This window comes from Microtus oregoni, unplaced genomic scaffold (genome assembly GCF_018167655.1).
Source record: "Microtus oregoni isolate MIOR12 unplaced genomic scaffold, Mior012 000020F_ref0000438, whole genome shotgun sequence".
NCBI classification, from domain to species: Eukaryota; Metazoa; Chordata; class Mammalia; order Rodentia; family Cricetidae; genus Microtus; species Microtus oregoni.
This window is the reverse complement of record NW_024543079.1, coordinates 32,903,657-32,920,769: the sequence shown is the minus strand read 5'-3', so window position 1 is coordinate 32,920,769 and position 17,113 is coordinate 32,903,657. Positions and strand designations below refer to the sequence as shown.

Sequence of the window (17,113 nt, the reverse complement as noted above, 5' to 3'; positions counted from 1 at the left end):
AAGATTTCTATTATGAAGCCTAACTTTTGTGCTTATGTATGATAATTATTTTTAAACTATAAATATGAATTTAATGTGTTTACCTTTTCGGAATTTAAAATTGTCTCCTATCTTACATTGAGGAAAAAGGTGATTCTTTCTGTTTATCGATTATAGCTAACACAGACACATGCAATGACTCAGGAGTTTACCAATCTAAAACCCAAAATGAAGTATCCGATTTAAGCAAAAACATCACAAAGCTTAACACCCCAAAGTATCACCTCTCAGATTATTCACTAAAGAAAAGGGAGGAGTTGTTTCTTCATTTTTAATATATTTAGTATTTCTGGTTTAGCTAGGTGTCCACACACAACTTCACAAATGGTGACAGTAAGAGCCTTCTGATGCAATGCAGCATGAAGTCACAGCACTACCTATTCTGTTCTGTACCTCAGCAATATCACATCTCTACTCCTACTTTATAAGAAACAGAAGAAGATAATGTCTTAAGAAAATGTCTGTAAACCATGGTGTATTCTCTGAAGCATATTGATATCATTAAAAACGGGAAAATTCCAGATTGAGAGAAACTAAAAACATGTAACAACAAAATCCAAATTATTAACCTTGATTGGATCATGGCTCAAAAAAACTATACAAAACACAATGGGAAACTAGATTTAACAGGCTAAAGAAAATGAGGCCTGAACTATCATGGTATCTACAGCTTACTGTCAATGTATCAACAAACAATAATAATAATAAATGACAAATATGCATATCTGTGTATATATATATATATGTGTGTATGCATGCATATATATGTATGTATATGGGCAAACACCCACATACATAGATACAGAGAAGCTAAAATGTGGTCTGTTGCTTAAAGGTGTTAAATTCAACATCCTACTTGGCAAATTTTCTACAAGCATGAAAATTTCTGAGAAAGCAGTTGCTAAACTTTCCCATCTAAAGATCACATTACAGTACCTGGTTCTTGAATGACATCCACCTTTCCCACACTGATCTGAAGTGTTTCTCCATTCTTTGCAAAAGTCTCCCATTCAGAATCAGTCTGCTGGCAAGATGGACACCAGGGGGCATAACTGTAAAATCAGAAGAACTAATCAACACAAAATACGTGGAGCAAAATCTATAAACAAAATTAATAGACTATTCAAAAATAAATTCCTAACAAAAGAGGAGAATAAAAGCAAGGTGTCCAAAGTCATTTGACATATAAAAACAAGACTGTATTTCCTTCTTATGATTCTATATACAAATATTAATTCTATCAAAAAGTGAGAATTTTTTTTCAAGAATTATCTTAACATATACAACATTTCCTCCATGTGATTTTTATAAATGAATCAAGTTTTATCCCTTTCAATGTAGCTTTGATCTCTGAGGCAAGTATGTTATGAGTACTCAAAGTAAAATAACTTTCAAGGATGCACCAGTACTAGCCAAGCTAATTCCGGATCTCTCAAAGCTACAAATGCAATAGGCAGAGACCAGAGACCTGTCACTACTGGGTCTCCTAGCATGTTTCCAAGTTTGTAAAGACCTGTGAAAGTTCTTACCTTTTCCAAAAAGAGAAAAGCTACCCAACATTTTTTTCTAAAGAAAAAGTTAAAAATATCTGGGCCTTCAAGCCATATCTGCATTTTACAAGAACTTTTCAACTAGAAACACGCAATGATATCTCATATAGGTCTGCAGAGAAAGGAACATCTATGGAAAGACCTTAGGGAACAAACAGCCAAGAAAGGGTCAACAAATGTTCCAATGTACCAGGGAAATGGTATATGTAAAGAGTCTGGCACAGAGTAAGAGAAGTGAATGCACCTACAACAGCCTTAAAGAAAACCAAGGCAAAACACACAAATGGCTGAGTTTTTTTTTTCTCTTAGTGTTGAATCTGCTTGTAAAGTGTGTGAACTAAATTATTTTTCCAAAACAGTATGTTCAAATTCTAGCTCTGGTGCCTGCAAATGTGACTTTATTTGGAATAGGGTCTTTACACAGATAATTGAATTACAGATCTTAGGAATAGATCATCTTATTTAAGATGGAGCCTACATCTAGTAAAATTCTTATGAGAGGAAGAAGGAGCTCTGACACAGAGAATAGGAAGGATGTCATACAACCTCGGATGCAAGGGCTATAGCTAAAGAGACATAAGAAGCACACAAGCACACACCAGCAGCCACAAGAAATTAAGAACAGTACAGAAGGGACAGTCCAATAGATAATCCAAAGAAAACTAACCATGATACACCTTGACCCCTGAAGGCCTTTGATCTCCAGGACTATAAAAGACTAACTTTCAGTTCTTTCAAGCCTCCTATGTGGTCTTACATATCTATATGCTCCTGTATGCTGTTACAGCAACCTGAGGTAACTAATGCAGAAAGCAAGGACTTCAATTAAATAAGCCTTACAGGTCTTAAAGCAGTAGTTCTCAATCTTCTTAATGCTGTGACCCTTTAATACAGTTCCTCATGTTGTGGTGACCTCCAACTGTAAAATTATTTTCTTCACTACTTCATAACTGTAATTTTGCTACTATTATGAATCATAATGTAAACATTTTTTGGAGCTAGAGGTTTGAAAGAGGGGTGGTAATCTACAGATTGAGAAACACCATCTTAGAGGAATAACCAGAACAGTACTTAATATAAAATATGTGAAAACAACAACAAAAAAACAGCATATGGTAGAATTCCACTTGAAAATAATAACATGATATAATTTAAAGAAAAATTAACATTTTTATAATGTCACTAAAGTACACTGCTGCAAATGAAGAAACATTTTGTTTGGTTTAATGATAATTAAAAGATAAAAACACTAAAATAAAATGATCATCTTCAAAAACTGGAACAGGATATTCAAAGGAAAAAAGTCACTGGAAACACTTCGAAAAATATTTTAGGGCAATATCAATTAAACATAATTCAGTAAGTTGGCTTAAGTTGAATGTCTAAGACAAAATAAAGTCAAAATATTGAGGAAATAAATGAAACATTTAAAAAGACTTGATATCACTGTTCCTACAAAATGTCATGCCTTTAAAAATAGAAAGCAAGGGGGGAAAGTGATAAACTAATCAAATACTAAAGTTTTGTTTTTGTCCTTGTTTTAGGTACTTATGATAAAGCCTAGGGGCAATACGCACAGTCATTGAGTTATACTTTCTTAGTTCTCGATACACAGCCTCTTTCTATATACCGTTCATGAGAGCCCACAATGGCCTTGAACTCACTTGTAATCTAGGATGGCTTGGAATTAGCAGCCATCCTGCCTCAAAGCTGGTAGAATGTTAGGGTTACAGGCATGTACCGTCCCCAGCTGCAAGCCCTTTTAGAATCTCATTGTATAAACATTAACTACTACTTTAAGAAAGCACTAATTAAGCCGGGCGGTGGTGGCGCACGCCTTTAATCCCAGCACTCGGGAGGCAGAGGCAGGCGGATCTCTGTGAGTTCGAGACCAGCCTGGTCTACAAGAGCTAGTTCCAGGACAGGCTCCAAAACCACAGAGAAACCCTGTCTCGAAAAACCAAAAAAAAAAAAAAAAAAAAAAAAAAAAAAAGAAAGCACTAATTAAGTATGCCAAATAACAGAAAATTTTAAATATGAAATTGGGAGACATGTTGATAATTTACATTATTTAAAAATAAATAGGGATGTTATCCAAGACTAGTCAAAAGTACTTATTTTAGAAAAAATACTAATAATTAGGCCATATCCAGAGCAGAAATTTTACTAAAAATGTTTTTATTCACTAAAAAATAGGCAATTTCTTTCTGTCTTGGTTCTAATTTCATTAGTATTTTATAGAGCACTCTTCTGAGTTTTTTGTTGTTGTTGTTGTCACAGAAATTCATTGGATAACAGATATAGACAATTTATTTAGGAATTACTTTAACAAACACTCAGCAGAACCTGTGACAAAGAAGAAAAAAGATATACTAGGCTTACTGTTCTACAACAAAATGAATTAAATTACAGTGTCAACAAACAATACCTTAACTACACCAAACAAGTGTGGTTGGTTTCCTCACAATAGATAGAAGACATTATGTCACAGCAGACGTCCTGATCCTCCGGCTCTTAAAATCCTTCTTCCTCCTCATCTGTGATGATCCCTGAGCCTCAGGTATAGGGATTATGTTACAGAAGTATCAGTTGGGGTTAGGCCCCCCCACAATCTGTTGCTCTTTGCATTAACAACAGTTGTGGATTTCTGTAATGGTCTCCACTGCTGCAAAACGAAGCCTCTTTGATAAGGGGTGAGAGCTACACTTACCTGTGGACATAAGGATGAGGGTTTAGGATATGGTTAGAAAGAAGAAATCTTAATTAAGGGAGCCATTTTGGGGGTGACAAGAGGCTTGGCTCTAGAGCGGTTCCCAGTGTCCATGGGGATGTCCCCAGCTAGGACCCTGGGCAGAGGAGAGGGTGCCTGAATTGGCCTTGTCCAGTAGTCAGACTGATGACTCTCTTGAATATCACCAAAGAAACTTCGTCCAGCTACAGATGGAAATAGAGACAGAGACCCACATTGGAGCACTGGACTGAGCTCCCAAGATCCAGTTGAAGAGCAGGAGGGAGAATATGAGCAAGGAAGTCAGCACCATGAGGGGTTGGTCCACCCACTGAGACAGTGTGCCTGATCTAATGGGAGCTCACCAAATCCAGCTGGACTGGGACTGAACGACTACAGGATCAAACCGGAACCCCTGAATGTGGTTGACAATTGGGGAAGACTGCGAAGCCAATGAGAATGGCACTGGGATTTGTCTCTACTGCATGTACTGGCTTTTTGGGATCCTAGTCTATTTGGATTCATACCTTCCTAAGCCTGGATGGAGGGGGAGGGCCTTGAACTTCCCACAGGGCAGGGTTCCCTGCACTCTCTTAGGACTGGAGGGGGAGGGGGAGGGGGAACAGGAGGAATGTGGGAGGAGGGGAGGAAGTGGAAATTTTGAATGGTATTATTTGTAAAGTAATAAAAAAATAAAGTTTGGCATTATTCAGAAGAAAAAAAGAAATTATACTGGCTTAGGAAAGTGGCTACTGCAGACTTTCCTCTGGCTAATTGGCTAGGTTGACAGTAGTAGGCATAAATCCCCTCCCAAGGCAGAGTGGGCCTTAAATTTAATTAGATAGCTGCTAGTTACTCCCAGGATATTAGTGTTAACTACTGTATGCTTAGGGCACCTTGACATGCTGTCATTGTTACAGTCTTAGCTTTACAGCTGGATAGGACTAATGCTTCTGGCAGCTGGCATAGCACCTTCAGATACTATGAGACTACTGCTCAGGAAGGAAACTTGTCACTTCCAGCTCTATTCTCCCCAATCCTAATTCTAAATTATTTGGTGCCTTCAGCAACCTAGTCTTACCTTAACATTGTGGGAGACAACCAAGACCAAAAACCATTGCCTAACATTTTAATCATGCATGTAAAGAATAAAAACTTCAGTTGAATGAAAAACCTTAGCTTGACTGAGGGAACGGGATGTTCCCAGGCACAAAGGCATAATGAGCTCCCTGCAGGCAATGACTGTTTCATCCCTTGTACCTAGAACAGGGACTAACAGGATCAAGCCACAAAAAAAAAAAAAAAAAAAAAAAAAAAAAAAAAAGCAATACACAAATGGGAGATGGCACAAGACATTCTTTGAATGATATTCTTCAAAAGGCTCAATAAAGAAATAATTAAGCTGCATTACTTTTACTTATTCATTCATTTAGTCAAAAACTATTGACCACTTGCTACTTAATAGTAAGGCTCTAGAGTTAATCAGGAAAAAAGAAAATTTTTTATTCCCTTATATAAAGTTTACAGTGCAGTGGAAAAGTAAAACAAACTATCTAATACAATAGTCAAATTTATAGTTAGCAGTTGTGGTCAGAGCCATGCTAGATAAACAAGGTACTAAAAAAGGGAGGTTTCCTATAAGGAAGGTAGGACATTTATTCATTTATTCAAATGGTAAGAAGGCTCAAAAATGAGCCTACAACATGGCCTGTCATCTGCAGAAACCAGAGGCGAAAACTTGGATGGACCCCTGTTTCCTGAGGAACAGGACCATCCTTTAATGGATGCAGATGAGCAGAGCCTAAACCAAAGCCAGTCAATCAAGCATTCCCCTTATACCAAAGAGCTGCCTAGTCCAAAGTGACAAGTGTCTTATTTAAGACCACTGATAAATGTCTAACCATAGATGAAGTATTCTGTAAGTAGCTACTCAAAAGTCAAATGCTATTCACACTACCTCTTTCAGAGCAAACAGACTGCCAGGTCCCTTGAAATCAAGGCTGCACCTCATTCACCTTCATTTTTCCCAAATCCACACCCCTGAACCTGAAAAATGACAATCATTTAGTAATTACCTCTTAAACATTAAAAAGATTAAACACAGCAAGCTATCAAACTAGAGGAAATTCTGTTTGACATGAGCAAGTCAACATCTTCCCTACAGGTATAAGAACAACACTGGAAATACAATAGTAACATTTTGAGGTCCTACAAAAATAAAAGGCATATAGGTAGCTAATCTCAGCTTTGAAACATAAGCAGTCCAAGAATAACGTCAGAAGTTAGGCTTTATAAGAATTAATCTCCTTTACAAAGGTAAGTCAATTTCACTCAAAATATATTTTATCAGGAGATATTATAGGTAAGCAAATAAAAATTATGCTACATGGATGTCTAGACAGCTTAGACATTTCTTTGGATGTGGGGAGGACACGGCAAAACAGTACAGAGAATGGATATATTTGACAACAGTATTAGGACAGGAATATTGTCAGGGCGGAGGGTGGCAGGACAGGCTAGAGGAGAAACTATGGGGAGAGACAGATAACACTAAATGCCTTTTGAAAGCCATACAGAAATCTGCTGTGGAATGTACATCAATTTTAAAGAAGTCACCTTATAATGAGGAAACAATGTCCCAACTAAACATACCATAAAGAAAAACACCAATGCCAGAAATGGGCACATCTTGTTGAGTCACAGGGGTCTCAGAGACCCTCACAAACATCACAGACTATTATCAAGGCACAACCTGCTTCTGAAGACACCACTTATTTATAAAATCAAACATGGAGAAATTGAGCTGGTGTCCAGTTAGAAGCTTCAACCCCACTGGCTAGTGTACATGGTGTCGGAAGGGACTTTTCTTACTACTGGAGAACTGTCATCATCAATAATACCTGGCTACAAACCCTGAGACCTACAACAACAACCTGCCGAAAAGATACTGGTGCAATAGCGGAACAAATGTTATAGAAGCAACCAACCACTTTTTAATTGGATCTAAGACCCACTCCATGAAACAGAACCCGTTCCTGACATTGCTAAAGTGGCCAAGAATCTAAGACTATATACGTCATGGGCTTATGGGAAAACCTACTATTATTACTCTGCTAAAAGAACACAGCAATAAAATGACTCCTAATGATATATTACAATACCTGTAAATCAGAGCACTGCTTGTAACTCAGCACAGAAGCTTCTTCTTGCAGTAGGTGGTAATTAACAGAGACCCACAGCTGGACATCACAGGAAGAGACTTGAAAAACTCCGCCCTAAATGGGATGTCTTTATCAAATCCCTCCCCTCAAGGCTGAGGGCCAATGGGGAACTGAAAGAGCTAGAGGCAGTAGATGACTGGTAGACGACTCAAGGAAGCAGTGTCTACTGGGAAGCAGACTGATAAGACACTGAAACTTACAAAGGTTCTGAGAAAATGCACATGACTTGCACAGTTGAAACTAAACAAATCCTATCATGGAGAAGTAGATAAAAAGTCTCAGCCCTACCCAAGAAGCCACTTGCACTCAACACCTGCTGGGAAAGGGAAAATCATGTTCTTCAGTGAAGCGCCACTGAGTGTATGAACCACACTCCAGGGCAGGCCCCATACAAAACAGATTCCATGGATTTTGGCCGCTTTTGTTTTATTCAGTTATTTTTGTTGCTGTTGTTGATTTTTTCTTGTTAGTTTGTTTCGATTTTTACTTTTTGTTGATTTTCTTGTTTGGGTCTATTTTAGAGAGAGAGAGAGAGAGAGAGAACATGAGGTTGTTGGGTAGGAAATAGGAAAAATCAGAAAAGATATGGAAGGAAAGAAAGAATATAATTAAGATATACTATGTGAAAAATAATAAAAATTTCTTAAATAAAAAATATAAATTATAATGAAAAAAGACTGTTAAAAAAATAATATACCAGGAGCAAAGCAAGTGTTAAAAACCACAAAAAAAGAAAGTAATTAAATGAAAGGTAATATAAACCAAAAGAAATAAAGAAGAGAGACCAAAAAGTGTTTAAAGATGACAAGCATTTATAGTGAGAGAGCAGAACAGTGGAGTAGACACTGTAAAAGAACACATGAAAATAAATGAGAGGAAAGCAAGAGTGCACAACTAATGTATGACATTAAAGAAATGTAAGCAGTAATGGAGTCATTTTGAAGCTTTGTAAAAACATTTCAAAATAAAAATAGTGAATTATCACAAATTCATTTTAATTGGTATTTCTCAAACAGAATAACTTCTAAAATTTAAATTCAATTCCAAAGACCACAAATATTGACTCCTTAAAAGGCAAATATATACTAGTGTTTAAGAGCAAATGATTAATACCAATATATGCATGAATTGTGTTATAAGACACTATATGACTGGAGCTACAAAAGCAGAGTTACAAAGAAAGGTAGTATATGAACTATAACTTAAAATGATGTCAAAATTTTATCAATACGGTCACAAAGCTTTCTAACACACTTCTTCACAGAAACTAAATAAATTTTTTTTCTGCAGACTCCTAATAATCTCCAGTTATAAGACCAGCCCATCTGATAAAGCACTAACTTGGGAGGCCATATAAACATGTGTACTGTATGGATGTTACTATGTATGTGCAATGTTTGCATGTGATTGTACTTATATGTGCATGTCTGTGAATATGTTTATAGGCTAAAGGTCAACATTGTGTATCTTTCTCAATTGCTCTCCACCTTATTTTTGAGACAGGGTCTCTCACTGAACCTGGAGCTCACCTATGCACGAGACAGCTGACCACAGCACCAGGGATTCTCCCACCTCCACCTACCCAGTTCCAGGATTACAGACACGTACAGTTGTACGCTGGTTTTACATGAGTGTCAGGGATATGAACTCAGGTCCTCATGTTTGTGTGGCATCTCTCTTATAAGCATGGGGGAGGTGCTATTTTGAAAGAAGACTCCAAAATGTATTTATAATAGGTCTATACTGGTTCATAGAATATGAATATATTTTATATTTAAGTGTTGGACTTTTTCAAAGAATAATCAGGAATGTCATCCAGTAACACAGGAAAATAGATTTTAAAAAATGATAGGAGCCACAGTATGTCTTCTGAAAAGCAGTTTCTCAAAGTTCTTAAATACTGCAAGCCTAACATTGCTAACATAAAGCTCACACCTTTAACCCCAGCATGTCAGAGGCAGTGGCAGGATGATCTCTATGATTTCTGGTCTACAAAGCCAGTTCCAGTCCAGGCAGAAATACATACTGAGACCCTATCTAAAACAGAAAAAAAAAGTTTCTCTCAAAAATAATATGACTTAACTTCCATCCAAATAGGTTATTCATATCCATAGCCATAACAGTTTCACAGGTTTGATGATTTAACAAAAGCATTCCATTTTGAGGTCTAAATATCTCCATAGTTTGAGGGAATAAATACACATTGTGTTCTTTAATTTACATATTTTCCCTGATCTCACAAGGTATCCACACCATATTCATCTGCTTGCAATCTAAATTGAATAAATCAAAATATGGCCTTGAATAAACAAAAAAATACTATTTTAGAATATTCTAGATCTTCAATGTAAAACTAATTACCAAACAGTAGTGGTAAATCTTTATTATCTGAGACCATGGGCTATGGCAATGTGGTCTCATAAATTATGTTTCTGGACATTTTTCATTTTCCTTTGATGCCCACGGAGTCTATGAAGTCTATTCAGATGATTGTACCTCGTCAACGTCATCTCTCAAGTGATCCCTTACCTGGCGTTAATTTTATGCTACTATCAACATAAATCCCTTCCCTTGTCCTGAGAGTTTCCCATAACCTTCGAGCAAGACACTACCCACGGCCACTCATGGACTTCCTGTTGTTCAAAGGGAGGCTATTTGTTAATGGCCTTTTCTTTATGTCATTGGCGCAATCCAAATATGACACGGCCTCAAAGTCCTATCTCTACAAATAATGGCATCAGGATTTAAACATCTTACTTAAAACTCAGCCACTCGTGTTTATGTTTTGTTTGTTTGTTGTTTTTTTTGTTTTTTGTTTTTTCTTTTTACTTCACGATGCCATCTCAAGGTCTTCAAAGGGGAAACTGGTATTTCACCCAAACTGCTCTTCCTTCCCACACTGCAATGGCTTATTTCAACACACACCCACCTAGGTGTACGCTATCACTGAGCGCTTTTTTAGTATAGGTACACCCCTAAGAGCACATCGTTCTCTTCCTCCCTTCCCGACTCCTCCCTTGGATAAGTTGCCTCCTCCGTTTCTAAGACACTTTTGGCTACAGCAATGGTGAAAGGGGATGAGGAAGGACGCTGGCTCATCTTCCTCACCCGCAGCCTGACGGCACGGGGCAGTGTGCGCATGCTCACTGCTAAGGCCGCAGCCTGCCACCGCAGGTGCCTGCAGGGGCGTCGCGGCCCCGGCTCGGACCCGGTGAGGACGGCGGGCACCGCGAGGTTGAAACGACGTGCGGGGCGGGTAGGCACACTCACAATTTCAGCATCCACTCGCCTTCCATCACCAGCGTCCAGTTGGAGGCGGTCATGGGCTGCACCCGGCTCTCCGCCGCCGGCAGCGCGGCCTGCTCGAGGCCCTCGGCCGCTGCCGCCGCGAGCCAGGCGGCCAGGAGCACAGGGACACAGAGGCTGCCTGTCATGGTGGCGCCCGTGAGGTAGCTCACTGAGGGCAGGGAGCAGGGACCGGGTACCTCAAGCCAAGCGGGCGCCCTCCCAGAGGTCTGAGAGCCCAACCCGCCTAGGCGACGCGCTCCCAGCCACGCCTGCCGCGCCGCCTCCCGCAGCCTCTTATCTGCCCGCCCTGCAAGGCCACGCCCAGCCACCATGGCCACGCCTCCGTTTCCCGCTGCTGGAGGACGGTTGCCAAGACAACCGCCTGCTGTTTGCCAAGGCAACGACCTGCTCTTCCTGCTGACTGTCTCGCTGAAAAGACTCAGATGACCGACCCGATGCTGTTTAAGCGACCGTAGCACCCCCTTCGCTGGCTGTTTCCTTAACGGGAAGCGTGGCCGGTGGCTAAACAAACCCATTCCCCTTTTCATGATAACACAAACGTCGAAGACCTGCGGAGCGAACCATGGCGACTGGAGGGAGGGACAGTTTAAGAGCCCTCTGAACTCACACACTGGGGGCAGCACCGCCCAAAGAGATAAAACTAGATTAATGATAAAACTAGATTATGCGATCTTTTAAAAGGTAAACCTTTTTTAAATTTTCTAGCTGTTTAGAATCTGCGTACTTACAAAATGAGATTTTTCTCTTTTTCTCCCAGCTACAATTTTGCCAAACCTAGAAACAGAATAGTGGTACGGAAAGATATTTACATATCTTTACAGATACACGCTAGGCAATTACGATCCTGAAGATATAAGACGTATTACAAGTAGAGGACCCTTGAACTTCTCTAGAGGTCTAAGTTCTAAGATTCAGTAGTGTGCTTAGTACAGCATAAAAAAATATGGTTTACGTTCCTAGGCTAAAACACGGCTACACAACTCAAGAGTACTTAATAGTACTTAATGTCAGCCTCTAGTCAGTAATATAGAAAAGATCAATTTTGCATATAGAGATGTCTTGACGTTACACATCAAGCCTACAATGTCAGTAGAAAGCATTTTACTGTGCTTATTAAAGATTCATAATCAGGCCGGTCAGAGATGACACATGCCTTTAAGGAGGCAGAGGCAGGCGGATCTCTGTGAGTTCGAGGCCAGCCTGGTCTACAAGAGCTAGTTCCAGGACAGGCTCCAGAGCTACAGAGAAACCCTGTCTTAGAGAGAGAGAGAGAGAGAGAGAGAGAGAGAGAGAGAGAGAGAGAGAGAGAGGAGATTGATTCATAAACAGGAAGTCTATCGTTTTCTTTTAAATGCAGAATATACAACTGATTCTCAAATTCTTATGTTAGTATCTGATAACAATTGCCATTGACTTGCTGAGTGCAATAAAGATGCTGCAACTGTGTTTTTAAGTCATTCCTAGATATAGACAGCAACATATTTATGCCATGAAATAATATGATGCACTGGGTCTGGTGGCACTGAAAGACCCAGATATATCCAGACCTTTCTAGCAGAAAAAATAGAGCCAAACATCTAGAAGAAAAAATAGTGCTAAAATATCTAAGCAGGGAGAGAAGAATCGAAAATCTAGATTAGCTGGTTCAGTGACTCTGTTTCAGGAACTAGCTGAAGATAAAGTTAGATTATAATCTTGAGAATAATCTTGAGAAACAAGGAGTTACCTCCTTGTGGTTATCACTGGTATTTTCAGGATTTTTCAGTGATCACTGGTATTTTCAGAATTTTCCAATGATGCCCTCCCTACCTCCTTTGGATTACTGGGTTATGGTTTCTTCCCTTAAATACCCCTTCTCCCAGCTACTTGGGGTCGAACTCTCTACCCCTGCGTGGGAAATGAGTTTCAGCCCCAGTGCACTGATTCCTATCCTGTCAATAAACCTCATGTGATTGCAGCAAGGACGGTCTCTTGTGAGTTCCTGGGGGGTCCTGTTATTCCAAGACTTGAGTAAGAGTCTCCACACTCCAGAGGTCTTTCAGCACAGCTACCTGAGATGCTTCTGTGGGAGTATCACAACCTGGGCAACTGAGATATTGTTTCAGAACAGTTAGAAGGAGGGTGAGGATGTAGCCATTTCATAGAGCATTTTCGCAGCAGGCGGGAGGCCTTGAGTTTCCTCCTAGGAAGCACATAAACACTGCGCAGGCACACACACACACACACACACACACACAAGGAGAGAGAAAGAGAGACAAATTATGCTTAAAATTAATTGGCATTGGAGTATTTTGGGGCCAAGGGTGTGAAACTGTTAATAATGAGATATTAAAGAGAAGCATTAGAGGTACCAAAGAAATCCATTACTAATACATTTCTTATTTCTAGCTCAAATTGTTTTTTAAAAAATCATGTCTATCGGGAGGCAGAGGCAGGCGGATCTCTGTGAGTTCGAGACCAGCCTGGTCTACAAGAGCTAGTTCCAGGACAGGCTCCAAAACCACAGAGAAACCCTGTCTCGAAAAACCAAAAAAAAAAAAAAAAAATCATGTCTATTGAATTTCAGGTGGATTTGAAGAGGATGACACAACTCAGCAAGGCCATGTGGGAGGGGTTTTGCCTCTAGGAGCCACAGACTAGGAAAAGGGAACAGCTGCCTTCACCCGTGATGATATCTGAGGCCGAGACTTCCTACTCACAAAAATTAGGCCTAAAGCTAGCTTCTGTTTAAATACAGATGATATTAAAACCTGTTCCAAAAGGTAGCTGTGCAGATGCTAGAAGTATAGTTTACATGGTATGATTCAGGAAAACTGGCTAATATCTGTAGGCAGCAGCACACTATGATCTTTATAGGGCTGTCTGTTTTTGCTTAAATTCAAAATCACTTAGCTGTCACACAGTCTCCTTCATAAGGCAACTTTGTTTCTGTCCGCCATTCCCATAAGCCCCAGTACTCCAGTAACCAAAAGCTATGTCCGGTTCCTGAAGCACACTGTGCATCTTGTATGCTTGGGTCTCCATTCTCCCTATAATCACTACTCTGCCACCATTGCCTAATGCAGCTCACACCCCACCTCTGACAGACCTGGACCAACGAGGTGCTAATTTCCAAACCATATCTCTACCCTACCTCTGTCCTAGGCAACAATGACACTTTTTTATCACCCTATTGTCCCCTCTTCCCCCCCCCCCCTGAAGCCCACTAAGAAGCATCCAAGGTTGTGGAGTTACTGTGTCTCCTCAGTCCTGGACTCCAGCCTTACAGGAGTACTTGGCAGAGGCAGCTTCTGGCAAGACTCTGAAGGTCACCCAGTTCCTAATTTTCAGAATCTTTTCTTTTTCTCTCCACTGACTCACTTCTAACAAAATACAACAGAAGCAATGAGTTAAATCTTCCCACTTAAGACCACAAAAACCCTGGGACTCCCATCCTGCTGGAGCTCCCTATTGCTCTTGCTTTCTCACTTTGATACCCTAATTAGGGAAACAATGGAGTGAGGCCTCAAGTCAACAGCCCATAAGGAACTGAGGCCTCTATACAATTGCCTGCTGGGAATTCAACCTCAGGGTCAGTCCTGTGAGTGATCAAGATGTGGATAATTCCCCAGTTTCTGTGAGACTCAGCCTGATGAGTGATCCAGAACCTCAAGGTGAAGATCTTGTATGAACAGACACTGAACATTCAAGAAATTTTGATGCTACCCAGATTTGTAATAAGTTGTAGCACACATTTTTTTTTAACATAAGCATGCTGACCCTGTTTGACAAGATTGGTGTTGTAACATGCCTGGCAGAAAGGAAGACATTCTATAGGGCCTCTGTGTCTCTCAATCTGACTATCAGATTACTGAAACACTAGACCACCAAAGAGAGGGATATTTCCCCAGGAATCTCATGGCAAGAGAAGCACCAGCTGGAGGGGTCCTTGTTTTGTCATCCTGAACTCTTCCAGGAAGTTTCACAGTGCTAACAACTCATCAACCCACCTTAGAGGATGAGCCTGAAGCCCGGACAGTGATGTTGACATCATGACCAGGACTGCTTCGAAGTGTATATCCTTGGTCTTTTATCTAAACTTGGATCTCACTTCAGGACCCCAAAGACAGACAGACTTAAGGGATTCATGGGATCTCTCTGTCCTTCTGCCCAACATGGCCACCTTGAATTAATCTCCTTTTTCTGCTTTCCACTTTTGATTTGGTGCTTTCAATTGTCCTTTTGAGGAGAGGGGCCAGGCATGACCTGGAGTACAGGGTGTGATCTCCAAGTCCCTAAACAGAACCTGGTACTAAAGTGCAGAATATTTGTGATCATGGGGCTATGGGGACATCTCTATTTACACAAAAAATATGAATTTTTATAAGAAAGTGGGGGAGGGGAATACATATATTTGTATATATATATTCTCTTTCTACCAGTTCAAGGAAGTATTTGCTTTGGCTTATGCTTTTGCATCCCTTTAAAGTCAGGAAAGCCATGGTGAATAGTTCAAAGTACAAAGTTTTATGATCAAGAGTATGAACATATTGCTGTCAGATTGAAGTGCTCAGCTACACGTGTAGGATGCCCCACTGTCCCCTTCGTCCCACTACAGGGACTAAGAGGAATGTTAGTGATCTGAGAGCCTACAAGTGAAGGGTAGTTTGAATGGCTGAGCTGCCTTCTGGAGAAGAGCTACACAGTCAGCTTCCTGGGATCTCTGTAGGTTTCACATAGGCAAGATAAAGATTTTAATAACAACAATCTATGTAAGTAAGCTATTGCTCCCTAGCTGATCATCCCAGGACTCATTTCTCATGTTATATTGGTTGATACACTCCAATAACCACCAGGTATTGATTGATAGCAGAGGATCCTATCTGCTGTTTTTATTCCACAAATTTCATGGACCATAAACTGTGCACAGGCCTGTGCAAGGCTCTGCTAGACAGCAATGATACCAAGTCTCTGTGCCCAGAAGCATCTGCTATTAATTTATACTGCCAGTTGTGCTATGTTGATCAATACACACAGTACTGTGCATTTTAAAATATAGTAGGATAGAGTATATGTCACACCATTTAGGCTAACCAACGATAAATATTTACCTCTCATTCCTGAGGGGGAGGAGTCATGATTTCTCGAGTTTGCCAATTTTTATGATTTAATCATTCACATCATATCTATCTCAAGCATCAACTCAGTATATGTACTAGTTAGTAAAATGTCTGAAATTTGCCCATGTGTGTGTGTGTGTGTGTGTGTGTGCACGCGTGTGTGTTAATTACATGCGTGAACGTGAGTGTGTGTGCCCCCTGTGATCACATGTGGAGCCCAGCGCAGCAGTTCCAATGTTTTGATCCAGCACTGTCTACCCTACTGCCGTGAGACAAAGACTCTCTCTGAATTGGAGGCTCCAGGTTTTGGGGTTTTGACGAGGCTGCCCAGCTCCACCCTTAACACTGGGCACATAGGCACTTACAGCCTGGTGTTTTCCGTGGGTGCTAGGGATGTGAACTGAGGTACTCAGGCTTGCAGAACAAGTACTGTTACCCGCTGAAGCCCAGCAGTTAGTGTTTGGGTTGCTTTGCTGCAAATTCATTGCAAACACTCAGAATAAACAGCATACTAAGCACTTAACCATATGCTTACCCTGCGGTCACTCTAAATGCTAGCGGCACATAAAAACTGAGAAAGCCGCAAGGGCAGAGACCGGCTTCAGCTATCTCCTGCTGTAGCCCGAGGAGTTCATTTTCTAAGACCTCTTCTCGGCAAACATGAACTCATGGCCCCATTGCAGCAAAGAATTTCAGGATGAGCCAATGTGGAGCAGTCAGAGTTCACTGAATGTTTAACATAGGTCTTAAGCACAGGGGTTAATAGAAAGGGGCGCTCAGGGAAAGAATACCACATATGGAAGTGTGGGTTTGACTTCTCAAGGGAGAGTCAGGTCTCTAATATGCTATGTATACACACCTATGACTTTCTAAGTTACAGTTTAATGCGTATAATTTTCAAAAGTAATGTTTAAAAGTTGAGTAGAGTGACATTAGCTAGTATCCTCATTTCTCTTATTTAAAAGATATTTGCTTTTACCTGAAATTGTGGGGTGGCATTATGAGGTGTGTTATTGAGATTTAGGCATGAGTACGCATTGCTAACAAGCTATAACCCAAGGTTACAAACATTCGTGCCCCGAGTGATCAGAGTCATCTGTCGTTTTTAACTTCCTCGTTGGCAGTGTGTTTGGGGGAAATTTGCCTTGTTTCCATAGGCACTTTTGA

At 40.3% G+C, this 17,113-nt stretch overlaps 1 protein-coding gene across 1 annotated transcript in view; it reads right to left on the bottom strand.

The window, feature by feature from the left end:
- Positions 1 to 11,125, bottom strand: part of Tmx4 (thioredoxin related transmembrane protein 4) — a 39,299-nt gene extending 28,174 nt beyond the window's left edge. The window contains exons 1-2 of the mRNA XM_041670329.1: positions 10,809 to 11,125; positions 976 to 1,091 (exon numbers count right to left, since the gene is read on the bottom strand). Coding sequence (XP_041526263.1) covers positions 976 to 1,091; positions 10,809 to 10,972 — 280 coding nt within the window. The 5' untranslated portion in view covers positions 10,973 to 11,125. The remainder of the gene's footprint in view (positions 1 to 975; positions 1,092 to 10,808) is intronic.
- Between the last annotated feature and the right edge of the window lie 5,988 nt (positions 11,126 to 17,113).